Source organism: Neofelis nebulosa, chromosome 17, assembly GCF_028018385.1.
Source record: "Neofelis nebulosa isolate mNeoNeb1 chromosome 17, mNeoNeb1.pri, whole genome shotgun sequence".
Classification (NCBI taxonomy): domain Eukaryota; kingdom Metazoa; phylum Chordata; class Mammalia; order Carnivora; family Felidae; genus Neofelis; species Neofelis nebulosa.
Window position 1 is genome coordinate 3935258 of NC_080798.1, and position 25441 is coordinate 3960698.

The following is a 25441-nucleotide window of genomic DNA, read 5'->3' on the forward strand; positions in this document are numbered from 1 at the left end:
TTCCAGACCCAGGAGCCCCTCTCCTTAGGGAATCCAGCCCTGGATCCCTGCCTAAGCTGCCCTGCTGCCAGGCCTCCACCGCTGGCCAGGGACCCCACTGACACTCTATGGCCCTACGGCCTGGATCCAGGACATTTGGACCCCACTCCCTCCCGCACGCCGTGTCCCCGCGTCCTCACTGTGGTGCAGTTGGCCGGGCTGGGTGGGATGGGAGAGCTGGAGGTGGTGGAGGTGGGTGTGCTGCTGGACTGGTTGAAGATCTCATCCTCCATGTGACTGTGGCTGGGGGGGGAGGTGGCGACCAGCGCCTGTGCTGTGGGGGCAGGGAGGGGCGTGCTTAACAAGCTGGGACGCCCCCCGACCCAGCCCTCACTGCCCTGTGCCCACGGGCCTGCCCCGGGCCTCACGAATGTCCTCGAGGTCCAGGTCGTCATAGAGAAACTCGTTCTCCTCGAAGTCGGGGTCCTGGGACGAGTCAACATAGTACTCGACGTCGTCCTTGATCTTGCGGATGGCATCCACGAGGATGGAGTCATTGTCCAGCATGCGCAGGATGGTCTCCAGCATGCGCACGTGGTAGCGATGTTTCTCGATGTGCCGCTTCAGGCCCTCGATCCGGTCCTGCTTCTGCTGGCGAGCCCAGGGCCAGGCTCAGGGGCTGCACGGCTCCTGCCCAGGCCCCTCCTGCCCCCACAGAACCTGTCCTCAGTCCCCGACCCCCGGAGAGACCCAGAGGCTCTGCTCCAGCCCCTCCTGACACAGGCAGTGTGGAGTCCACCCACCCTCTGACGTATGAGAGGCGCAGGGACCCCCAGCTCCCACCCAAACATCCCTGGAAACCTCTAGACCAGACAGGCCTATGCCTCCCTACAGTGTGGCCCTGACAGCCCAGATCTCTCAAATGCAGCATACCCCACACCCCCCATCTCGCTGTAAGGATAATAACAATGCCCAATTAGGGGGGACTTGCCGAATGCGACCGTGATCACCTTTGTAACGGTCTATCATCACACCTGCCCACCCTATGCATGCACCCAAGGGAATCCAGAGTTGGCAGCTCAGTTCCTCCTCAGGCTTCTGGTCTCTATCCCCCAGCACCTCCACAAAGACCTACTGTGTCACCCCTCTAAGCTCCAGCTTCCTAAACAGCTCAGTCTCAGACACCCAAATCTGGTGCACCTCCCACTGCCCCCCACCCCCGGACCCAGCTCTCCGTTCCCTGTACTTCGTGTACCAACAAGTACACATGGTTTGCATCCCCCTGAACCCACACCCCACAATCTGGAGTCTGTGAATATGGGCCCCTAGATCTGGCTTTGTCCTCGACTGCTCTCCTCGGGCCAAAGGAGCGGCTCCCGCGTCCCACCTTGCCTCCGCCTACCATCTCGGCCCTCGGCACCCTGCATTTCCATCCACTCTCTTGCCTGGTCCGCGACCCCAGAACCCAGCGCGTGCTCCCTCAAACCACTCCTCCTTTTCATGGCGCCACTGTTTGTGGAGGCGGGACCCCTGAGGCTGCCTCCCCTCCACATGCCACTCTCCCCAATTCGCCAGCCCCTCTCTGCCCTCTGGACGCAGGGTCCCCCCACTCACATCCTTGTCACCCTTCTTTTTGCGTGTCTGCACCGACAGGGACTCCACTTCACTCTCAAACTGGTCCACCTGCATGTTTAGGGTGTCGATGGTATTCTGCACAGGGGGAGGGAGTGGAAAGGCAGGTGGTCAGTCAGAGACCCCACGGTTGCCCGGCGACCAGGGCCCTGCAGCCACTTCACCCGGACTCACCGTGAGCCACTGGCCAACCTCCTCTTTCTCCTTCTGGGCAGGGTCCACCTTCTGTGCCAGGCCCAGGCCCTCCTTGCTGTAGGCTTTGGTCTTGGTCTCTCGCTCCACAACTTTGAACCGTTCCATTTGCTGTAGAGAGCATGGTTGGCAGGGGTTCCAAGAAACCCTCCTCTTCCCAGGACCCCTAGGGACCCAGGAATCCAGCCACCTCCCCCCCCCCCCCCCCCCCCCGCCTCAGGTACCCAGCTTTGGGCTCCTACCGTCTCGATGAGCTTGCGGTTGTCTATGAGCTGCCTCTTGTCCTTGATCTCGTTGGACGCTACCCATGTCTTGATCTGGTCCCTCAGCCGCTGCAGGTGGGAAAAATCGCGATGGTCACACTGCCTCAGGACGTGGTTACTGAGGCTGCCAGCCCCTCCTCCCTGTTCCCTCTGCCCTTAGGACACAGAAATCCAGGCCCCCAGTCCTCTCACTTGAAGCTTCTTAATCTCCTTCTTTAGGTCAGCCTCATACTTCTCTTTCTGGTTCGCGTTGGCTGCATTGTGGAGCTGAGGGATGAGGAGAACACAGGTGTCAGTGTGGGACTTGCTGCCCTCATGCCCACTCCAGCGGCAAAGCTCCAGTCTCTGAGGGCTGGGGACTCTGGGGACACCCCCTAAGCCATCTCAGACCTGCTTCTTAGGTCCTCAGCACCTGGACCCACAATCCTTCTCCCTGGCCCATGCCTAGAGATCCGGAACCTTTTCCCGTGCTCTCCTCCCTGGAGACCCAGATTTGTACCTTCTGCCAAATGTCTTCGAACTGCTCCACGCCCTCGGACACCTTCTTGAGGCAGCGATCAATCTCACCTGGCAGGGGAGGAAGGAAGGCTGTTAGCATCCTGCCCGGGCAGCAGGCATCCAAGGAGCTGTGAGGACAGCGAGCACGTGGCCACGCAGGCAGTGGGCAGTCAACCCAGTACCTTGGAGTTTGCGCTTGTCCGCCATCTTCCCTGCCCTACAGACGCACTCTCTTCATACTCTCCTGGAGACGGACGCTGCTGAGAGATAAGGAAGGAACACAGGTATTCTCTGGTTGGTCCATCAGAGAGACACGAACGACACTGGGAACAGCAGGGCATGGGGGATGGTAAAGGGAAGACGCGTTCACAGTGTAACGACTGAGACCAGGCCAAGTTCCACTTATGCAGCCTCAACAGCCCAGCATGGGGGGCTGAATGAACGTTTTGGAAGAAACGTTCCACCAGAACACTCTGGAAGTTTGTGGAAACAAGGAAGCAGACATACTTTTTGTGTAACTCTCACCCAGGCAGTGAAAAACTGCTGGAGCACAGACCACCTTGTCCCCAGGTGACACTCCAGAAGATGTTTTAGGGCAGGAAAAAGTCAAGCAGCACATCGCTGAGTGCTGGGGATGAAGGCACGGGGCCTGGAGGCCACACTCCCACAGCGGGGCAGGGCACACGGGTGACTAGAGTCCTGACACCAGAGAAGCTACCCCTCAGACAGGACAGAAGAGAGTCTGCAGGAAGAAGAGCCTGATGCCGTCTGTGCACCAACTGTAAGGGATGGAGGGGAAGCACCAGGGGTGGGAAATGCCTGCCATTAGGAAGAACTACTTTCCCCCCATTAGGAAGAGCTACCCTCCCTGCTCCCCCCTCCCCCACATCGTGACAGGGCTGGGACCAAGCAGAAGAGGGCCTCACGGCACCAAGTTTACTCCAGAGCAGGAGACAATGCTCCTGACCCAACGCCAATGCCGAGACTTAGTCGTATGGGAGCAGAAGGCCACAAGAGTGCCCGGAAATGAGTGAGGTCTCACAGAGACGAGGGTGAGGGGCCTCCGCTGTGAGGCAGCGATCTGCGCACGCGAAATACATCTTGGATGCGCTGGTAACGCAGACACAGGGAAACACAAACCTCTAGGACGTGTGCCCAGTACCTAGAGATAGGGTTATCTTCACCCTCAAAGTACACGACACGCGGAAGACAGAGCTCAAAGACGAGTCACCAGGAGCTCTGGCCCAGGGGGAAACCAGAGCTGAGAGCCTGACACCAAGACCAACGGAGATCCAGGGGGTCTCCTGCACTGCCCGAGATCACCCCCTAGAAACGGGGCCTGACTGAAAAGCAAGGCTCCGAGATAGGGGGGCTCCCACTCTACAGGCCCAGGGCAGGGGGCCCCAGAGCAGCCTGGACTAAATCCAGGACTGAGCCTCAAACCACGGGGAGGCCATACCAGGAGGGTCCCTGCCCACCGGGAAGGACTTGTCTCTGGAACGGTACTTCCCGGCCAACAGCACTTCCTGCAGTGGATCTGTGCTGCCCGTGCCACTGGACACGGAGAAGGTGGCTCGTGCACCGAACAAGTGGAATCTTTCATTTGTATTTCAACTGTTTCAATCACACACAGCTGGTAGCTCCCGGTGGGATGGTGTACCAGAGAGCACGCTCTGGAACCAGAGGCCCTGAGCTGGTACCAGCATGGTCCACAGGGGCCCACTGTGGAGAACGGCGGCTGTGACACCTTAGACCCGAGGGAGCATCAGTCTCCTGGAAGGGCCCACCAAGAGAAGAACAACACCCCGGGCCCAGGCCCAGCTGCCACACTGAGGTGGGGCCCAGTCCCCACACAGAGAAATGCCAGCTCCAGGGCAAGGCAGCCAGAAAAAGGACGGAGGAGACAGTTGCACAGAGGGGACTCAAAGCCTTTGATCTGGGAGCTCAGGACAGAGCCAGGACTCCCAACACAGAAATGCATCTTCCTGCCTGGGATCAGGGACAGGGACGTTAACACAGGAGTTTGCACCCCTGCCTCCGGTCCAGAGGGAGGGAACGCCGACCTTCTATCCCTACACGAGGCACTCCACACCGAGGGGTTGGGACACCTGGCTCAATGGGGAGGTGATACCCCTAAAAGGGGAACAGACTGGCAGCAAGAAGTCCTGCAGGAGTCAGAAGCAAGGTGCCAGGGGGACAAGAGCCCCAGCCTGGGGAGGTGAGCTCTCAGACCCTCAAACAGAGAACAGCTGAGGTCCAGAAAAGACAACACCAGGTCTGGGGGAGGCACCACGGGCCCAGGGTACCTGCACCCCCTAGACAGGGCGGATACAACAGGGGCAGGAGCCCCTCCCTCTAAAGAGAGACCCCACTTCAAGACACCTTCGATCCCCCAGCAAAGGACCAGAGAGAAAGAAAGCCTGGGCCCTGAAGCGGAGGTGCCACCATGGAGAAGTTCCATTCTTAAAGGGCTGGGAGCCCCACTGCTCTTGGGGGGACCCAGCAAGACCCCGCAGCAAAAGGTGGCCGAGACAGGGGGCAGCTGAGGCACCGAAGAGCCTGCATGCTCATGGCGAGGGGTCTCCAACAAGACAGGGGAACCTGGGAACCAGTCTCTGTCCATGAGAGCAGATCCCCTCGAGGAGCAGTGTGCCAGATGCCCAGGGGGGCCAGCAGCCATGTAAATGAGGGACACAACTGATGAAGGAGAGCCCCCGAGACCTAACCTCAGGGAAGAGGATGCAGTCACACACAGGCCTGGCAGGGACCACACAGGAGGGGTGGAAGGCCTAGTCCTGGGAGCTGACACCGGGGGAAGGGGGGGGGGGGATCCCTAACCCTGGGGGCTGTCATGTGCCCCCAAGCAGAGGCTTCCCACTGAGCCAGGAGCTCGGCCACTGGGAGGTGATGCTGGAGGGCCATCCTCACCGAGCACCTGACACTGTGGAGGAAGGACGTGTTAGGTCCTGGGGTGGAGGTACTTATCTGCCCACTGGGAGGCCCAACACCAGGGATGGGGGGGGGGGGGCCTGGGAACCCCACTGTGGAAAGCTGCCCACAGCGGCGTCTCTCCCCCACCACACGGAATCATGTCTCAGCCGAGAACAGAAGCCTTGGTCCCCCACAGCGAGACCCCACGACAAGTGCACCAACACGGGGGCAGCGCTGAGAAAGTTTCCTGCCCCTGGAGCCCCTGGAGGACAGAACACAACCCCAGCCAGCACAGCCCACGTGTCACAGCACGGGAACCTCACATCTAGGAAGCTATTCCCCCGAGTGTGGGAGCGGGGAGGGGGAGCCCCGGATCCCATCAAGTTCACACACTCGCGGCCAGGGGACCCAACACAAGCACCAAGGGGGGCGGGACCCCAGCCTTCTGGAAGGACTCATGTGAACGGAGGACAGAAGACTCAGACGTAGCAGCAGCAGCAAAGGGACACGCTGGGGGCAGTCCCCAAACAGCGGGGGCGTCAATGCTGGGGGAGGGGACAGCCCTGCTCGGAGAAGCTGGCACTGCTTAGAATCAGGGGTGCTTGCACTGCCAGGGGCAGGACACCGTCTGCAACCCGGCGAAGGCAGGAGCTTTGGAAGGTGTCACCAAGCCGCGAGGAGGCTAAGTGGGAGTGACACCACAGGCCGGGGGCTCGGGGCCACAGCACCAGCGGCGGACACGCAGCCCGCCCCGAGCAGGTACCGCTCAGAACAGCCCTGACCCCCGTAGACTTCTCGCCGCAGGGGAAACTTTGGGGGCGCGCAGGGGGCCGGGCCCCGGGAACGGAGCCCCCCGCCCCGCCCGCGGGCCTGGCTCGGGGTGGGGGGGGCCCGACCCCCACGTGAGGGCGGCCGCCTCGCCCAGGAGGGGCTGCGGCCGAGGGGGGCGGGCACCCGCGGCCGGGGCGCGCCCGTCCCCGCGGCGAGGGGCCGAGGCCGACGCGGAGGGGGCGGCCCCGCGCACCCGCACCCCCGCGGAGGAGCCCGGCGCCGCCGCAGGGCGCGGAGGGGGCGCGAGCACCGGCGGGCACCGGGGCCGCCCCGGTCGGGGGCCCGCGCCGGGGCCGGGGGCCCGTGGGGGGTCGGCCATGTCGCGACAGGCGGCGGTGGCGCCGGGGCGGGAGGCGGCGGGGAGGGCGGTGGTGGCGCCGGGGGAGGAGGGGAAGGGGTCCGGCCCAGTCGAGCCTGACGCTCTCACCACAGGAGCTGGCGCCGCCGCTGAGGAGCGTATCGCGACAGGCGGGGGAGGCGAGCGCCCGCCGCCTTTTTCTCGCGCCCCGGGCCCGGGCGCTATCGCGATAGCGGCGCGAAGCGGAAGTGGGGTGGGGGGAAGTGGGCCCGGGGTTGTTCTGACGACGGGGTCGGGGCTCAAGGGAGGCCGCGGCGTCTGCCGATGGCTCCGCGGAAGCTGACCGGGCCGGTCCAAGATGGCGGCGGCGGAGGAGGCCTCCCTCCTCTCTTCTCGTCTCTGGCGCCGACCCGCCCCCGAGCCCCAAACGGAGGCCTATGATTGCTCCTGCGGCACGTCGCTCTTGCCCCTCGGACGCGCTCTATTGGCTCTTGGCAGGGATGCAGCCGGCCCCCTCTTGCCGACTGGGCAATCGCTCCAAGGCGCGGCGTTCGATTGGCCTCCCGCGCAGACTGCTAGGATTGGCTCTGGTTTTCTTCCCCGCTCCTCCTCCTCCCCGCCTCAGGGCACAACACGCCAGCGCGAGGGCCCGTGCGTCAATCAAGAGACCATTGGCGTGCTGATTGGATACACCCGCCCCCCTCTCCTAAACTAATTGGTCGGGGGGAGGAGCTAGGCTGATCAGGGGCGGGAAGTCGTCCGTCAAGTTTAGAGCCATTTTTAATTGGTTCTGAGGGGATATTCTGCCCCGCAGCCATTGGTTGGCTCCGGAAGTGGGTGGGGAAAGCGGAGGAAGGCATGGAGCGTGGGCGTTAAAGGCCGAGCACCTAATGAGAGGGAGACAGGTACCTTCAAGCAGGGGCCGAGCTGGAGTCGTCTGCCACTCAAAACAGCCCTGGGGCCACCGGGGAGGAGCTGGGCAAGAGGGCCCACCCCCTTCCCCTCGTTGGCCCTGGCCGTTGCCATTCGCCCCAGCGTATCCTGCAACGCCGCGAGGGGGTTGGTACCCGCCCCTGAGGCGTGTGAAACGAGGCGTAGCAGGCAGCGTCGGCTCCTGGACACATCCTTCCGCATCCCTTGTGTCCCAGCTGCGTCGTCTTCCTGCGAGTGTCTGTTGGGCATATCTCTGAGTCTCTGTACGGTAAACGGAGGGAAAGAAGCAGTGGCCAGTGCCCCAAGTCACTGGCACCTCGCATACCCATGGCAGGGGCATGGCGTATCTGTCCTGCCTCGGCCTAGTTGTGCGGTTACTGTGGGGCACTGTCCTCCGCAGCCCGCTTCCTCGGTGTTGTGGGTACGCTTTAGAAGGGACAGAGGGGGCTACCCTGTCCTCTCCCGCTCTCTGCTCTGCGCTCCAGCGGGGAAGACTTGCCGACCTCGTGTGCAGGATCCACTTTTGCACTTCTACCGTCGTTTCCACGATAACTCCAGTTTGCCCTTTCGGGGTTTGCATTCGCAGAAGTACAGTGACTGTTTACTGAATGAATACGAGGGATGAAGTGTGGTTGACGACTCGGTAGGCAGTGGTACCCGAACCACCCAAGAGGCATTTGCTCCGGGTCACATAGTCAATACATAAAAAAGATAAACCCAAGGAAGATGCAATTAAGAGCCGCATCTGAATCATCTGACAAGGGGAGATGACTAAAAATGCGGTGTTCTTAGGCCCACACGGACCTGAGGAGTGAAGCCTAGAGATCTGCGCTTTTACACACTTCCCTGGGTGATTCCCATGCTTACTGGGGTTTGAGAGTCATTCATCAAGAGCTTCGCTCTTCAAAGTGTGGCCCTTGGATGGAGCAGGGCCTCTCAGAGGTCTTGGGAACCATTTGAAGACTTGCTAAAATGCAGATTCTGGTTTTTGACAAGTTTCCAGGTGATGCTGATGGTCCACACTTCGCATTTTTGAGTAGCAAGGATTCAGATCAGTGGTTCTCAAACTCGGCTGCAATTGGAATCACCTGGGTGGCTTGGAAAAAAAAGCCAGACACTCAGGGCTTACCCTAGATGAATGAAATCTGAATTTTCGAGGATATGAACCAGATAGTAATTTTTAAATCTGCTTAGATGATTCCAACATGCAGCTAATCTAACAGAATTTTATGGAGCAGTGGGTTCTCAGTGACGTACCTGGACCAGCAGCACAAACATCACCTGGGAACTTATTAGAAATGCACATTTTTTAGCTCCCCCATAGACCAACTGAATCAGAAACTCTGGGCCCTGAAACCCTGGTTTTAACAAGCCATCCAGGTAATTCTCAAGCATGTTGTTTTGAGCATCTCTGTTCTAAGACTATGCAGGACTGTGGCACCCGGTGACTCCGATTCTTTCTTGACTCTGGCCACGGAGGTGGAGGCTCTGAAGAGGGGCGGGCAGAGCGCCCTCCCACGGGCAGACCCATCAGCAGAGATCAGCAAAGGCTGTCACTTCCAAACAGGGCTCATCTAAAGACTCCAGGATAAACGTGGGGACACAGCTAAGCGACCTAGCTAATTTGGCCGGCCACTAGAAGGATCCCCCGGGGTGATGTAGACTCTGATGTGAGAGAGGAGACTCAGAGAGCTGCTAAGGTCCACAGACTGAGCCCTGAACTGAGACACACTTAGAACAAGTGTGATGGGGGGCAGCCCAGAGACAGGAACAGGAAGGGAGATCTCAGCTAGGACCCAGCCGGCTAGAGCCCCAGGGAGAGAGCGAGAGATGGAGGGGGGAAGGCGGGCACAGGTGCAGGGCGGGCTGTGCACCCACCTCCTGGGTAACTAAGAGGGGCACTGCCCTCACGGGTCAGTGACCAGGCTCCGACACTCTGTGGAGCCCGGCTCCAGAGCACAGCAAACGGGCCCCCGTGTGGGGCTCTTCCTGAATTAGCTCTTGCAGGGTAGCTGCTGGGACTGCCTCTGCTGCCAGCGTTGTCCCCACCTGCCTATAGGCCATGTGCCCCTCAGCCAAAGTGAAGGAGACCTTGGCTGAGCCCCGGTTCCAAGACAGCCTGGGGGCTCCACTTGCTGAGCTGGCAGGAACTCTGACAGCACTGAGTCCCTGCCAGCAGGGAGCCTGTGTGCTCGGCCCCATCGGGGCTTGGCTCACCACTCCACACACCAGACCCTGATGGGAAGCCCAACACGGAGCAGGTCCTGGGCATCCTTCACGTCCTCACGAGGGACCTCTGGCATGGAGGCTTGCACACCTGAGACCCCACAGCCACCCCGGCTGGCCCGTTTTCAGGGCTGGGGCTTTGGGCAGCCATATCACTTGGGAGCATCAAAACAATGGACGTTCTCCAAGTGGTCTGGAGACGGAGAGGGCTCTGCTCTTCCTGGAATCCAGGACAGGGAAGCAAAGGGCCAGGGTGGGGCCCAGACACCACCTGGATCGGGAGCCCCAGCTTTGTCCCCCAAGCCCCACAGCGGACTCCTCCAGTTGTGCAGGTGTTTGACAAATGATCACTCCCCAGGAACAGAACCTGATAATGTGCTTTTAATTGCACTTTTTCCAAAAGTATCTCCCTTTCTAGGTAAAAAAGATGAAGCGTGATGAAGACTGGCTCTATCCCCCAAGATGGGGAGGCCATCTTGGTGCTCAGGGGACTGGCTCCTCCCATGCCTCCTCGGACAGTCCTGGCACAGGGCTGCTGAGGGACACTCCCAGCCCGATCCTGACCCGGGTCCCTTCAGAAGGGCAGGGCCCGTAGCTTCAGGGGCAGCCACCTGGGTACAGTCCCTCAGGTGGACATGATGCCGCTCTTCTCGCCCTTGACCTTGAGGAACTCGGCCATGCTGGAGAAATACTTCTGGTTGGCCTCGGCCACCTTCTTCTCGGCTGCTTGCGGGTTCACAATCTCCAGGCCCTGGGCAGGCGGGGGAGGTGACGATGGGGTGGGGAGCTGGGCTGGCCGCTGACAGGTTCCCCCCCCCCCCGCCGGCCCAGTAAGAGGATCATGAAATGTCAGGGAGCCCTTCTCAATGGTCCTGGGGCTCCAGGTGATGAGGACAGTTTGCCAGTCACCAAACTGCCCCCGCCCCAAAGGAGGACCTGGGCATCTGAATATTTAACAGGTCCTCCAGGTGATTTTAAAAACAGTTTCAGAACAGCCAACCCGGTTTGGTTCCTGAGTAAGGAAACCGAGTCACAGAGTGAAGCGGCTCCCCTGCCGCCGTGGTGCGAATCACACCAACCCCGGTAGGGACAGTGACCCGCGCTGGGGGCCCCGCAGTGGCTGGAACCTTTCCCAGTATCCTCCACACGGTAATCCTCACCTTGCGGCTGAGGCCTCCCTGGGGGCCTCCAACCTGACCCCTCACCCCCTCTTCTCCGTGCACTTTCCACTTTCCGACAGGCTGTGTATCTTACCTACCTGACCTGCCACCCCATAAGGTCCACAAAGGCAAGGCTTACTGCCTGGTGTCTGTGGTTTTACCCCCGGCCCTTCCAACGGTGCAGGGGACTTAGGTGCTCAGCAGACCCTTGCTGACAGAGGAAAGCTGTTCTGTTCGATGCCGTGGGACACACCAGCCCTCTTTTGTGGGCGCGTAAGCCAAGGAAGGGACGGACGCAGTGGCTCCATCCTGTGCACTGGCCGGGCTGGGACCTCACCCTCCCAGCCAGCTATGAACCTTCTTACGAGGGCCTGCGGTTGTCCCAACCACCCAGCACCTCAGGGAGGGGCTGAGCCCGCTCGAGGTCACAGGGTCGCCCACAGCCTGAGTCTAAAGCCAGCCTGGGCTTGCTGGCAGGACCGTGTCCCTTCTGTCCCTGTTAACTTGAGCACCGGGGGACCATGCCCTCCAGGGGCTTCACTGATGCCCCGTCCACACCAGCCCTGTGAGGAGCTCGATCATGTGCCTGTCTCACAGGAGAAGAGGCTAAAGCCCAGGGCTGCTGGGAAAGCTGGGAGTGGAGCCGCCTGACTCTGGCGTCCAGTACCTGGAGTGGGGTGAAGGCCACACTGGAGGCTGTCCCTGACGAACGGTCGCGGATGGTGGACTTCCCTCCGTACACCACACTCTGCTTCTGCAGTGTCCGCTGTGGGGAGGTGGGGGCAGGGGACGTCTGGGCTTGCCCCGGGCTTGCCCACCGGTGCCCCCTCACCCCTGGACCCGCCCAGGCCTGGTCTGTACCTGCAGTGTCTTGGAGATCCTGGCTTTGGTGGCCTCGTTCACCTGTGTCTGCCGTACCCGCCCGCTGCCTGATTTGCCCAGATGGCCCAGGCTGAAGCCCAGGTCCTCCTGGTAGGCGTCCTCCTCGATCTGGTGGGAGGAGAAGGCATCCCGAAGTTAGACTCTCCATCAGCTAGACACCCAGCTGTTCACCTGATTCAGGTGCCTGCGGGGCCAAGATGACCCCCGAGAGGGGCCGTGTGTGCACGCACACGTGCGTGCACGGCGTTAACAACCGAAGCCGGGCTCGCAAACCAAAGGACACTCGAGCTAGTTCTTGCAGGACCAGCAGGGTGATGCTCAGAGAAGAGAGTGGCGAAGGTGAAGCCAGGGGAAGGACATGTACGGAAGGGCGGGGGGCAGGGGGGATAGGGCCGGCACAGAGTGCTGTGTAGGGGTACATGGATGTGGGGGAGAGACTGGAGGCGGGGGTAGTGCCCCAGCAGAGAGGAGAAATGTGGCAGGGGACAGAGGGACAGCGCTTGTGACAAAGACGACCCCTGAGGCCCCGCAATGGGAAAAGGGCGAAGTGTCCAGGTCGGGGTTCTGACCTCTCCAAAGCTCATGCGGTTGGCCTGCTTCCGGATCTCGGTCAGTCCCAGCCGCTCCTTCATCTTGCGGTACCTGGGGATGGGCACCGGGGGTCAGCTGGTAGGTGAGCCCCTTCCCTTTCCCTCCCCCCGACCCCGGGCCTCGGGACCCACCTGCGGCCGCCTCGCTTCTTGCGCTGCCCGTCCAGGGGCGCAGGCAGCGGCTTTACCTGCTTCACAGGGGGTGGCTCCTGCCACTTGTCAAACTTCCGCTCAATCTCGTCCTTCAGCTCGTAGCCCACCTGGGGAGGGTGCGAGGGTCCCATCAGGGCCTGGGGGACCCGTCCACTCTTGGGCCCAGACTCCTCACTGCACTACACACACAACTGTCTCCTCGATGGGGGTGCAGGCAGCCCCTCAAATGCAACACAGCCAACCCCAGGCCCGCGCCTCCTCTCCAGCCTTTGGCCCCAGCCTCTGCAAGTGGGGTCATCCGGGAGCCTCACCTCTGTGCTTTCTCTCCCAGCAAGCTCTTCCTTCAGAGAGACCCCAAATGCCACCCCCCTCCAGCAACTCTGCTGCAGCGAGGTCTCTGCAGGACCCACCCCGCCCCACCGCCAGGCTGGGGCCTGCGCACTGGCCGCTCCCTCCTCCTGGGTCTCTTCCCCCAGGCACTCACGGGAGCTGCTTGCTAGCTTGACCCAGGTGTACGTGCATTACACCTTCACCTCTTCAGAGAAGCCCCCCGCCCCCGACATCCTGGTTAAACAGCGTCCACCTCCCCCACCGGCCCGGCACCCTTGGACCCCTACGCAGCAGTGACGCGGCGCCCCTGGACACAGCACAGGTGTCCCTGGCCCCCTCGCCCTGCCCCCAACCAGAACGTGCATGCGCACACAGGGCTTTGGTCTGAGCGGCCCCCAGCATCTCGACCAGTGGTTGAGAGGAAGAGAGAAAGGAGGGAGATCACAACCCTGAACACTGCGCCAGGCTGGGTGTCTGGACGCCAGTGCACAAGACACAAAACACATCCCCTTTCACAGAGCGGGTCTGCTGAGGAACACAGAGGCGAACTGAATGACGGTCTGGATGGTGACAGGTCCCGGTGCAGCAGGCAAAACCGCCCCACCAGGGTGTCCACATCCTCGTCTCCGCTCCGGACGGAACTTTGTGGGTGTGATCAGGTGAGAGATGTGAAGACGGGAGACGATCTAGATGGCCAGAGTGGGCCCCACGTCATCACCACGTCCTTAAAGGAGTCAGAGGAGGACCCGTGGAGACAGGCCTCGAGCCAGGGAGAGACAGAAGATGCCACGCTGCCAGCAGTGTGGATGGAGGAGGGCTGCGAGCCCCGGGCAGCAGGCGCCTCCAGAAGCTGGGAAAGGCAGGGGGCGGATCCTCCCCAAGAGCCTCCAGAGGGAATGCTGTGCCAGCACCTGGATCTCAGCACAGCGGGACCCTCGGCGGACTTCTGACCCACAGGGCTGGACGACGACACTAACACACGACACCCCCCCCCCCCCCGCACACTTAGAACAGTGCTCGTGTGTGCTGGGTCCCCTGATGGTGCCTCCCCCCAGGACACAGGACACACCACAGACCCACACAGACGCCCGCCCGTGCCTCACCTTCCCCTCTGTGCTCTCGTGGAAACTGTCCACACGGGCTGCCAGCGTGCACTTGGCGGCCACCAGCCGGGCCGCTTTCCGTCGGAGATCCTGGAGCAGCAGGAAGGGGCAGAGTCAGTGAGAGAATTCGTTTGAGAGCCCTGAGCATTTCAGAAACCACAGGCACCAGGGCTCACCCTCTGCCCACCAGCACTTCACCGTCCCTGCCACGCGTTACTGTGAAAACCTGTAATAACGTGTTACCACAACAAACTATCACCATTGCTGTTTTCTTTCAGCCCGCTTTTCAAAAACTTGAGCCCCTTTGCACAGACATCTATATTACTGCAGTGGAAGACTGTCACACACTAAAAAGAAAGTGATTAAAATAGAACACATCCATCTGTGCATCAGAAAATTGTGTCCTGTGCCACGAAAGGCAGGTGGCCCATGATCTGAGATGCACCAAGATGGTACGCGTAAACCCACAGCCATGTCTCGATAAATAACGATAACAAAGTTAGCAGTGGCTCGCGTGGCGAAAAGCAGCCTTGCCCCAAGAGTTCCGGCCTGGCCCTCAGCTCTGGGAGGTAACCTTTGTTGGCCTGGGACCTTGGACAAGGCAGAGACCAACCATGTGAGACGCTCAGGGGGGTGTCTGGGTTACAGGATCTCAGTCAACCTGGAACCCAGATCAGCCACATGGGCTACCCAGTCCGGTCTACACAACTCAACCCCAGAGAAGACTCCCAACTTGGAGGCTCAGTGGGGCTTCCCTGGTGGCGATTCCCCCGCACGCTGTTACGTGTGGAGGCCGGGAGTGACATGGGCAACGGGGAGAGGAGGTCTGGAAGTGCCGTGGCTGCTACTTCTGGCTCCGACCCCACCCACTTCCTCCCTTGGCTGCTGGGAGTCTGTCCTTTCGTGACAAACCACAATTCAAGTGCGTCAGCTCAGTGAGTCTGCACCTCCCTCTAGTGGGTTATTGAAGCTGGGTGGTTTGGGGACCCCTGCACCTCACAAGCTAATGCTTATGTTGCTTCTTATGTGCAAGCGTGACCTGAAGGTGTTGCATACATGAGTCCTCATCACAACCCTGGGAAGCAGGTTCTATCCCCCCCATTTTACAGACAGGGAGACAGACACAGAGCTCACATCTCTTGCCCCGTTGTTAATCCCAAGCCCAGCACATCTGCTCCAGGGTCCTTGTTCTTACGCTCCATGTGACCCTGTCGTCCGAGCTCCTGACCACTGTTGTCAGCTGTGACCAGTGGGAACCGGGGAGCAGAGGGGCAAGTTGCTGAGGCTCACACTGCCCCCCCGGACAAGGCTGCTTCTGCCACAGCAGAAGGTTCCACGGGGCCCACGTGTCAGGGCGGCTCACCGGGGGCAGAGACTGCACGATGTCGCTGTGGTAGATGTAGCCAGTGTGGGGCAGCACAGAGGTGGACGAGAAGCCGGACAGCGTCTTGCGCTGGGCCCCAAGCAGCATGATGTTGCAGGCGGGCATCTTGGAGAGGTTGGTCAGGCCCCCAGCCACTCCTGCGGCAGGAGAGAGGGAGGGAGGAGGTCAAAGGAAACACGGCACTTGTTTGGGGGCTCACTGCATACTTCGTGCCTTAACCTGAGCTTCTGGTTGAGTTCCCGAGCTGGCCCTGCTAGGGAGGGCTGATGGGTCCTGCTTCGGAGGGAGGACTCAGAGGAGGCCCAGAGAGGTGAAACCACCTGCCTGAGGGTGCACAGTGGGGAGGCGGCCCAACAGGAGCCCCCAGAGTCTACAGAGCTACACAGCCCCTGCTCTGTGTTACAACAGCGGCCACCAGGCTGGGGACGCTCTGATGACGGGCCCTGGTGTCAGTCACCCCTGGGTTCCTGTGGGCTTGTCTCCAGGCCCAGCGCAGAGAAGCTGCAGATAAAAACGTTTACCTTTCATGGGGGACTGCTGTGTGCCAGGCTCCGCACTAGGCGTCTTTAAGGATTAGGTAAGTGATCAAGGCATGGTAACTTGCAAGTGAGCAGAGCACCCCCCGCCCAGAAGCTGACTTCAGAGTCCCCAGAACCTTTGTGCTGCCTTATAGGACCGAAGGGACTTTGCAGACACAGTTAAGGACTTTGAGAGGGGCGGGAGGGAGGGGAGGATTCTATGAAGCACAAGGTCCTTGTAAGCTGAAGGGAGAGGCAGAGAGTCACAGGGATGTGAGACAGGAGACTTTAAGGTGGGGAAAACCCGGAGCCAAGGGTGCAGGCAGCCTCTGGAGGCCAGGAAAGGCCCGGAAGCGGACTCCTTCCGCTCCTTCCTCCTAGAACCTCCATAAAGCAATGCAGGAGCCGGCCGACACCTTGATTTCAGCCCGGAAGTCACAGGAAAGTAGCACACCGTCAATCACCACTGGGGAAACTGAGGCACGTGAAGATGGGAGGTCAGTGAGGGGGAGGCAGGATCCACACCTGAGGTGATCTCGCCCCGAAACCACCGCAGCCCCGCACACACCCGCCACTCCAGGCTGCGCTAGGAGCTGAACCGTGTCTCCCCAAATTCCTGTGTCGAAGCCCCACGCCCACGACCTCAGAATGTGGCTGTGTTTGGAGACGAGGCCACGAAAGAGGGGATTCAGGGGGAATGACATCACTGGATGTGCCCTGACCCAGCACGACCAGTGTCCCCACAAGAAGAGAGGACAACACAGACGCGCAGAGGAGAGGCCAGTTGGGCAGACGGCCCCCTGCAAGCTGAGAACCCAGCCTGCCGACACGCTGCTCCCGCCTTCTGGCCTCCCAGCCTCCAGGACCCCATGACAACGAACCTTGGTTTTTAAGGCCCCCACTGCCTGCCACCCCCGCCTGTGCTACTTTGTTATGGCAGCCGAGCAACCTAGCACACAGCTGCTCCACCCAGGTCCCCGAAGAGCCCCTCAGCTGAAGGGGCTAGGAGCCCGAGGGGGCGCCTGCTCGGAGACCACAGGGAGTCTGAGGAGGCCCACCCTTCAATCCCAACCCGTCATCAGGACTGCTGTCCCCATCTCATGGATGAAAACCATGGTCCTGACGGCTCACACCGCCTATGCTGGGCAGCCCAGGGGTCTGTGCGGAGCCGGGAGCTGCCGGGACGTGCTGGCCGAGCAGTGCCGGGGTCCCCAGCAGCCACACCACCTCCTCCGGGCTGGTCAGGCCAGCCCTCCTCAGGGCCACCATTCTTTCTGCGGGTCTGCAGGACAAGCAGCTGGCCGACCTCTGTGATCTCCAGGAGGGATGACAGGGAGAGAACAGGGCACTGGGGCCCTGGGCCAGATGCCCCGTTTCATACACGAGGGGTGTGGCTTCTCCATGATCACACTGTCCAAGGTCGGCCCTCTGCCCCCACTCTGCCCCAGGACCTCACCCATGATCTTTGCGGCTGTGGACGCCCCGATGATGATGGAGAGGTTGGGCGCGATGAAGGACATCCGAGACTCCACGTACTCGTAGATGCGGTGCTTGGAGGCGTTTAGCTCCAGTGCCATGTCACAGGCCTCCTCCAGCCGCTCCAGCTCCTCCTCTGACAGCTGCTGCCTGCGGTGGTTCGGGACTTAGGGATGTGGCTGGGACAGACCCGGCCCCTCCTATGTACCCTACCTGACGGGCACAGGAGCCCTGTCCTTCTGGCTGTGTGCTCATGCGCAAACGCACGTGTGTGCACATGTGCACATGTACGCATAGCGTATATGCATGCACGCACGTGTGCACATATACACGTGTAGCCACAGCATGTATGTGTGCGTGCACATGTGTGCACATGTGTGCACATACGTGCATGCACGCAAGCATGTATAGGTGCATATATACATGCGTAGGTATGACGTGCATGCATGCACACACGTGCACGCGCATACACGTGTAGGCACAGCATATACACGCGCACACACATGCGTGCACATGTACACACGGCATATATGGATGCATGCACAGTGCACATATACACGTGTAGGTGCAGCGTATGTATATGTGCACGCACACGTGCACATATACACATGTAGGCACAGCGCATACATGTGCACGCACGCATGTGTACATATACGTGTGTGGGTACACACACATGTGTGCACATATACACGTGTAGGCACAACATATATGTGTGGATGCACGTGTGTGGCCTCAGGGCTACCGTAAGTGCTGTTAGCCTGGAAGCGAGGGCTGCTGGGAATCCTAGGTTTTCAGTCAGCACCGCTTGTCAGCCCGGGCCGGGCCCTTGCCCACGTGCCCCTGCCGGCCCCTCCTCATCCTCCAGGCCTCAGCCTCGCCGAGCACCAATGTTCCTGCCCTGCTGCTTCCCTCGGGCACCATCACCAGTTGCGATCCACCGAGCCTCCCGTCCACCTCTGGTGCTAGACAGCAGCCCCCCAAGGGGACCCCACCCCAGATTCTCAGCAGCGTGCCCAGCACACCCTGGCACACGGAAGGTGCCAGGCTAGTACTTGCTGAAGGAAACCACAAAGGTGGGCTGTCTTCACTGTCACTTTACAGAGGGGACCCGAGGGCAGGATGGCGAAGGGACCCGGCGGCCACAGAGCTGCGAGCCAGCAACCAAACCCGGCCATACCCCTCCCTCCCTCAGTTGCCCCGTCGCGCTTATGGCGCACAGACGAGGGACCGTGGAGCCCGCCCTAGGCCCCTACAACCAAAGCCCAGTGGGCTGAGGCTCAAGGCTGCTCCCCCCAGTGGCGAGCTAAGAGCCCAGTGTTCTCCCACTAGAGACCCTGGCCCCTGCATGAGGCTGAGTCGTCACCTCCTCCAGGAAGCCACCTGCCCCAGTCTGGAGAGGTGCCCCTCCTGTTGCGCCCCAGGCCACTCGGCACCTGTCTGCACTCTGACACTCGCCCTCCAGCCTGTGACCTGCGGGTACACCTGCCTCTCCCCAGACAGGAGCTGCTTTGCTGAGTTCTCTTATCTCTGTCCTCAGAACAGTGCCTGGCGCTCGGTCAGCATTTATTCAGTCAACAGAAGTGCAGCCCGAGGGAGGTCTCCACGCCACAGGGCTGTTCTGGAGCTAAGGACACGTCCTTCTCTTAGACACAGCACGGATGCCACAGGGGCAGGCGGACACCAAGGGCCCCAAACCAGGTCCCTGCCTTTACGGACACCTTCATCCCAGCGAGGGGGAACGTGCCCGAGACGAACGCTTGTAACCCAGGCTGGCCCTCTGCCTCACCACGCAGGACCTCCAGGCCCCACACTCACTCCACACGCGTGGGACAGAAATGAGCTGTCCTCCTGAGACAGACACCCGCCCACGGGGACCCTGAGATCCTCCTCTGCCATTAGATGGGCCTGCTGGGGCCCCGGTGACTCCTCGCCCCTGAGCACGCACCCCTGGGTGGTGGAGGCGGTGACGCTGACGACCATGATGGTGGCGTTGGTCAGGATCTGCTGCAGGTTCTCGTTGTTCTTGCACTTGTCCAGGCTGTTGCCCAGCTCCTGGGGGCGATAGGGCAAGAGAGGGGAGGCCCGGAGACTCAGGGAGGCCCGAGAACCTCTCCTGCTCATGCAGCCACCCGGGTCTCTTCTGGGGACACTGGCAAAGCTGGGCTCTGTACACAGAGGACCTCCTACCAGTTCCAAGAACTTCCCTGCTGAGGGCATCAGCACCACACTGCTGATCCAGAACCAGCCACCCAGGGAGGCCCCACCACCCGTGTCAACTCGGAGCACAAACACGACCACGCTGCTTCCCTGCACAGACGGCCCCCTACCACCCTCCTCTCCTGGACTCACGAGGGAGCCTCCTCGCCCGTGTCCCTGCTTCCACCTGGGCCTGACCCTCCCAGGGTTTCCTGTAAGGCCCAAAGCCTTGGAGGTCAGATGGCATCCGGCCTCACCAACTTTGTCTCCCCACTGCCGGCCGCCTCGGGGTCTTGGTGCTCATAAGTTCCCCCAAGTCTCTGCACGGCTTCCCCTGCATCAACCTTCAGATTTCCACTCAAATGCCACCTGCTCCAAGCACGGCCAGAGAAGCGCTGGCCGACACGGGGCACCCCCTCATCTCCCTCCCTGCTTCCTCGGCCTCAACCAGCTCCAGGCCCTTCTTGGGAGGCCCACCCAGGGAAGGAGTGGGCCTGGAGGTGGGCAGAGCAGCCTTGAGAACATTCCTTCCAGGCTCCACCCCTTTCTTGCTGGGAAGCCTAGAGCAGCTCCTGGCCTCAAGAGAACGGGGAGGGCAGATGAGCCCTCGGGAGCCGTGGCTCCAGGCCGCTCACCTGCTCTCTGTTCCCAGTGGCCGAAGGCTGACCGAGGGGAGTCTTTCCCCTTAGACCCGGGGGTCCAAGGGCAGGGCCCTGCCCCCCATCACTCAGTTCTTCCTGAGTCCCCACTTTGGTGCACTCACCTTGACTGTGCGGATGTAATCCAGTGCGTTGGGGACCAGGGACTCCAGTTCGGGGAATCGCTTTGAGTACTTATCCCGGATGAACTTGTGGATGATGTCTGAAGTGGACAGAGAGGCGAGGTGTCTGATGAGGGGGCAGGCGGACTCCGCTGGCTGTCCCCAACATCCACTGCCCCTCTTCCCTTAGTGACTGAAGCCCTGAATTTAGCGGGGCTCACGGCCACCCAGCAAAAACGCCGTTTCCCTGCTGCACGCAGCCACGTGAGTTAGTTCTGGTTTACGACACGTGATCTGAAGTGACATGCAATTTCCAGGTCACCCCTTAAAGAACTGTGCCCTCCTCCTCCTTCCTCTTTTGCCGGTGGGATGTGGAGGTGGGCAGTCACCTTGGACCCTGACATAGGTGGCAGATCAACAAGACAGAAAGGGCCCGACACCAGATGCCGCGACTTTAGGCCTGGGGTCCTCACCCAGACTCTCACATCACAGGAAAACACACTTCCTTCTCAAATAAGCCACTCTGCTACAGCAGCCGAACCTGGACTTGAACTAAATGAGGAGTCTGGGGGCAGGACCCTGGGGAGGCCAGTGGGGAAGGCGACCAGGATCCTGCCTCTGCCCTCCTTGGGGACTGGAGGGGGCCGTGAGGGACGCCAGGCAGGGCCATCTCTGCTCGCCCTTCAGGGCACTCACTCAGTTCGTTCTCGATCTCCACGGTCAGGTTGTTAGCGTCCACGATGACCCGGTATTCAGGGGCCGCCTCGACTGGTCCCATCACTGTGAGGGGGAAAAACAGCCTGGGGGTGTGTGTGTCTAGGCTCCCGCACCTGGGGGGAGATGGGGTGCGGCTGGAGGGGCTGGAGGAGTAAGCCTGGAGGTGGGTGTGCATGTCTGCAAACCTCCCATCTCTCCCCCTCCAGTGCGCCCTCCAGGCGTCACGACCCCATCTTGCCCTGGAACTAACCCTCCGGCGGCTCCCCACACCACGAGGCCACGGGCCTAGCTCCCCAGACTGCAGTCTGAGGCTCCCAAAAGCCAAGAAGCCCTGGGAGAACAAGAACTGCGTCTGTTTCCCAGGGCTGCCCCCTCCCTGTGTCCAGAACAACGCCTGGCACACTGGTGCCACTCCGGGGTATCTGCCGGCTTCTGCACCATCCCAGCCCCACCCTCTCATGACGCCCCAAAGGGCTGACTGCAGTGCCTGAGCACCCAGGGCTGCTTTGCTCTCCTCTGGGCCTCTGCATATGCTGTTCCCTCCCCCTGGTACATCCCTTCCTCACATCGGTTTCTGAACCGTTCCTCTCCAGGTTTCAACAACGATAACGACGACGGTGGAGGTATCACCATCAGCAGCAGGAGCAGCGGCTGACACACACAGGACTTACCATGTGTCTCCCACCGTCCCAAGCATCTTGCAGGCATTAACCTCTTACCCACAACCAGCCAGAGGTGTGGGCGTCAAACTAGACCAATGTTGCACAGAAAGAAATGGAGGGACATGGCCTGATGTCGCAGAGCCAGCAGATGGCACAGCTGAGATATGGCCCCAGAATCCACATTCTTAACTCTGATGGCTCACGTGTCTCTACGTCCCTAGGACTCGGAAGGCACCCTGGAATCGTCTCTGCTCCCTCGGCACCCCTGCGTGTCCATTAGACACCACCGCCACCCAGTGCTGAGATGTCCCGCGCCCGCCTCCCATTCTAGATGCCCGGTGACATCAGGTCTGACGTAACCCTGAGCCTGACCCGACACGTCACTTTCACTGCTCCCCACAGCTCGTCAGATGGAGAAGCCCCCTAGCTTGGTGTTCAAAACCCTGCAGGATCTGGCACTTTCTTCTGCCGCCATGAGCACAGCAGATAAGCGAGGCTCTACACACACAGCTCCTTCCCAGGGCACGCGGCCGCTGTTCTCCGTCTGGTGTGTGGGTTCACGCTTCAAAGTCCATTTCAGGTACTGGCTCTTCCCTGGCCCCAGAGCTGGGGTCAGCCCGCCCCTCCAGCGGCTCCAGCGTCCGGAGCCCCCTCCATCCCAGCAGGTGCTGCCCACCAGCAGCTGCCTGGACCTGCCTGTCAGCTCCGCCAGAGCCTGAGCTCAGAGTGGAGAGCTGGGCGGATTCCCCAGGGCACCCGGTGCCTCCAGGGGCCCGCCACTGAGTGCCTCAGGAAAACTTTAAAGGAAAGAAGCGAAGAGCGGGGAGCAGGTCTGACCACACCGCTGCTGTGCCCGACAGCGTCCCGTGGCCGCTTCACCAGTAAGTTCCATCCCAGAGCTCCCCCTTGGCAAGAAGACCGTGCGGCAACATGAGCAACCTGTCAGAGCTGAGCTGAGCGCTCGAGACACCCCAGCACTCCCGGAAGCTGGTGCTCCAATAACTGCCCGCTGCAGGGTCACTCACTACTTACCAAATGATACCAGTTTTCCACACACGATAGCAGTAATGTTCCTTCTCTTTCTTTTTAAAAGATATTTTTTTTACATTTATTTATTTTTGAAAGACAGAGAGAGACAGCACAAGTGGGGGAGGGGCAGAGAGAGAGGGAGACACAGAATCCGAGGCAGGCTCCAGGCTCTGAGCTGTCAGTACAAAGCCTGATGCAGGGCTCAAACTCACAGACCACAAGATCATGACCTGAGACAAAGTCGGACGCTTAACTGACTGAGCCACCCAGGCACCCCACCTTCTTAAGTAAACCGAAGGAAAAAAGCATGCTGCTTTAGAGAAAAATGTAAAGTAAATAATGAAACGAGTGGTTTACGGAGGTGGCAAAACCCTTAACCGGACACGTGAATCACTGACACTTGAGAAGCCTTGAGGGGAGTCCTTCTGCAGCAAGTAAGCGCTTGGCAAGAACTTAAGAAGTGTCAGCTTCATGATGCAATGTATTCTCAGGAGAGAAGGGAACCGGGTTGGGATGGAAAAGAAAAAGAAAGGGGCGCCTGGATGGCTTAGTCAGGTAAGTGTCCGGCTCTTGGTTTCGGCTCAGATCACGATCTCCCAGTTTTGTGAGATTGAGTCCCGTGTTAGGCTCTGTGCTGACAGTGTGGAGCCTGCTTGGGATTCTCTCTTTCTCTCTCTCTCTGTCCCTCCCCTGCTTGTGCGCTCTCTCTCAAAAGTAAATGAATAAATATTAAAAAAAAAAAAAAAAAAAGAAAGGAAAAGAAAAGAAAAGAAAAGAAAAGAAAAAGAAAAGAAAAGAAAAGAAAAGAGAAGAAAAGAAAAGAAAAGAAAAGAAAAGAAAAGAGAAGAAAAGAAAAGAGAAGAAAAGAAAAGAAAGAAAAGAAAAGAAAAGAGGGCTCTCAAAAAGTCTGAGAAGGAGGCAAGCCGAACTTTCAAAGCCACAAGCAGCGGAGGAGCCAAGGGGCGGGGCAGGGGAGGGACGTGGGAGGGGGAAGTTACCTTCTGAAGCTTTGGCTTGCTTGCTGATATACTCCTCGATCTTCATCATGATCTCAGCAAACTGCTCAGGGAAGACAGGAGAGTCGGAACTCGGAACTCTTCAGGAAAAAGAGCTATTGCGCACATCACCCCTGCGGGGAGCCCCTATTTACAGCCCGCTCACCATCTTGCTGTCCCACAGCTTGGCGATGCTCTTGACCGAATCCCCAGAAAGATCCAGCTGTGTCTCCTCCTGCACATCCTCAATCGCCGGCTCCTCTTCTTCTTCCCCATAGCTTCCTCCTTCCTCCTCTTCCGCCGCTTCCTCAAGGTCAGCCAGAAGCTCATCTGCCAGAGACATGCCGAGACCTATGGGAAGGGAGAGCGAGGTCCCCCCTTCATTAACGAGAGGGGGCTTCTCCCCAAGAAGGCCCTGGTACTTATTGGATCGACCCCATGAGCAAGCAAGCTCCATAAGGACAGGTGTTTTCATCTGCTTTGTTCTTCAGCTTCTAACTGTGCCTGGCATATAATAGGTGCTCAAATAAATACCCAGTGAATCACTCCATGAACAAACCTCCCAGAACCAGGTGGTCTCTGGTCACAGCTCCCACCACCTACCCTTCTCACACTCACCTCACTGGGCAAGACACAGCACACCCCTCATGCCACCACCTAAGACTTAAAAAAAATTCACATCCTCTCTTTGAGATTGGACGTCTCCTAGGATCCTTTTTTCTCCTATAACAGAGACTCCTCCCCAAAACTGTAGGGCCCCAAAAGAGTGACAGATATCCTAAAATATTGATCTCCCTAGACATCAGGGCAACCAGGTGGGGCCTAAGGTGTCTAGAGCCCCCAGGCCGGTCCCCTCTGGCCATGAGCAGCCTCCTCACGTACTCCAAGCGCTGGACAAAATTAGTATTTTCTTTGAGTCCCAGAAGGTGGAAAAGAATGGGAAACACTACTCATCAAGATACAATCCCACTGCTTTTTTTGTTTTTTTTAACGTAAAACACCTCTCCTCCTTCCCGTTCCTCCTTCCTTTCCATAAAACAACCCCCCTTCCTCATTTCCTTCCCTTCTACACTGCCGTCCCTGGAAGGAAGTATAAAAACAGAGGCTGCATGGGTAATGTGTCGAGTGAAGCACGCTGGGGGCTGGGCCCCCGGGAGCAGCGGGACTCGGACACCGGGGGCCTCACGGCCAATGTAAACGCGCAGCCGAGGCGCAGCTGCAGACACGCCTGGCCAAGCGGCCAAACATGTTGTCAGGTGCTCTTTCTTCAACAAAAGAGATTCAGAACTTTGACGCAGAATCTCTGTTTCAAAGTTTCCATGCGATCATTTAAGTGGATAATTTAAAACTATAACCCCCCGAAATCCCCGCAGCACAGGCCAAACCCAACGGATCACGGGACAGATTTGGCCCCTGAGGCGGCAGTTGGGGACAAGCCTCAGAAGTCCAGTTGCGCGTATGAGACCCTCCTGCCTCCCTGCGCACGCCGGCCCCCGGCCCCAGGAATCAGGGCTCCCGCCCTCCCCGCGTCCACAGCGCACACACCTCTTCCCAGCCGGCAAGACGGTTTCTAGGCGAGTCGCTTCCCGACAGCGGTTGACGCTCACCGATGACGTATCAGCTTCGCGCCGTCGTCGCGGCAAAGCTGCGCTCTGATTGGCTCCCGCCCTGGGCTGCCTTTGGAACAACAACTTTATTAGCTC

At 59.8% G+C, this 25441-nt stretch overlaps 2 protein-coding genes across 5 annotated transcripts in view; both read right to left on the reverse strand.

The window, feature by feature from the left end:
• Positions 1 to 7013, reverse strand: part of CNOT3 (CCR4-NOT transcription complex subunit 3) — a 14367-nt gene extending 7354 nt beyond the window's left edge. The window contains exons 1-9 of one of the 4 annotated variants that reach the window (XR_009256139.1): positions 6754 to 7013; positions 2747 to 2824; positions 2566 to 2633; positions 2259 to 2333; positions 2046 to 2135; positions 1786 to 1914; positions 1594 to 1689; positions 408 to 630; positions 180 to 313 (exon numbers count right to left, since the gene is read on the reverse strand). Coding sequence is in view for 3 of the 4 variants with exons in the window: in XM_058708668.1 (XP_058564651.1) it covers positions 180 to 313; positions 408 to 630; positions 1594 to 1689; positions 1786 to 1914; positions 2046 to 2135; positions 2259 to 2333; positions 2566 to 2633; positions 2747 to 2771 (840 nt within the window). In the remaining variant the exon portion in view is untranslated. The remainder of the gene's footprint in view (positions 1 to 179; positions 314 to 407; positions 631 to 1593; positions 1690 to 1785; positions 1915 to 2045; positions 2136 to 2258; positions 2334 to 2565; positions 2634 to 2746; positions 2825 to 6753) is intronic. The other 3 variants (XM_058708668.1, XM_058708669.1, XM_058708667.1) reach the window with 3 other exon arrangements.
• Positions 7014 to 10142: 3129 nt separating this feature from the next.
• On the reverse strand, positions 10143 to 25395 carry PRPF31 (pre-mRNA processing factor 31). The gene is made up of 14 exons (XM_058708677.1): positions 25284 to 25395; positions 23905 to 24089; positions 23742 to 23802; positions 21032 to 21115; positions 20339 to 20436; positions 19325 to 19431; positions 17360 to 17529; positions 15365 to 15522; positions 14002 to 14091; positions 12548 to 12675; positions 12395 to 12467; positions 11805 to 11933; positions 11611 to 11709; positions 10143 to 10534 (listed from the first exon to the last, which is right to left on the reverse strand). The coding sequence occupies exons 2-14, from the start codon at positions 24079 to 24081 to the stop codon at positions 10409 to 10411; spliced, it is 1500 nt and encodes a 499-aa protein (XP_058564660.1). The 5' UTR covers positions 24082 to 24089; positions 25284 to 25395; the 3' UTR covers positions 10143 to 10408.
• Positions 25396 to 25441: the final 46 nt, after the last annotated feature.

What these genes read in the sequence shown, in the direction of transcription:
- PRPF31 (XM_058708677.1), bottom strand. Translation starts at nt 24,081, where the DNA reads ATGTCTCTGGCAGATGAGCTTCTGGCTGACCTTGAGGAAGCGGCGGAA. An exon ending in ACCGCCTCCACCACCCAGGG is followed by an intron (nt 17,530 to 19,324) that starts GTGCGTGCTCAG and finishes GAACCACCGCAG; the next exon opens with GCAGCAGCTGTCAGAGGAGG. An exon ending in CACAGCCGCAAAGATCATGG is followed by an intron (nt 15,523 to 17,359) that starts GTGAGGTCCTGG and finishes CTCCTGCCGCAG; the next exon opens with GAGTGGCTGGGGGCCTGACC.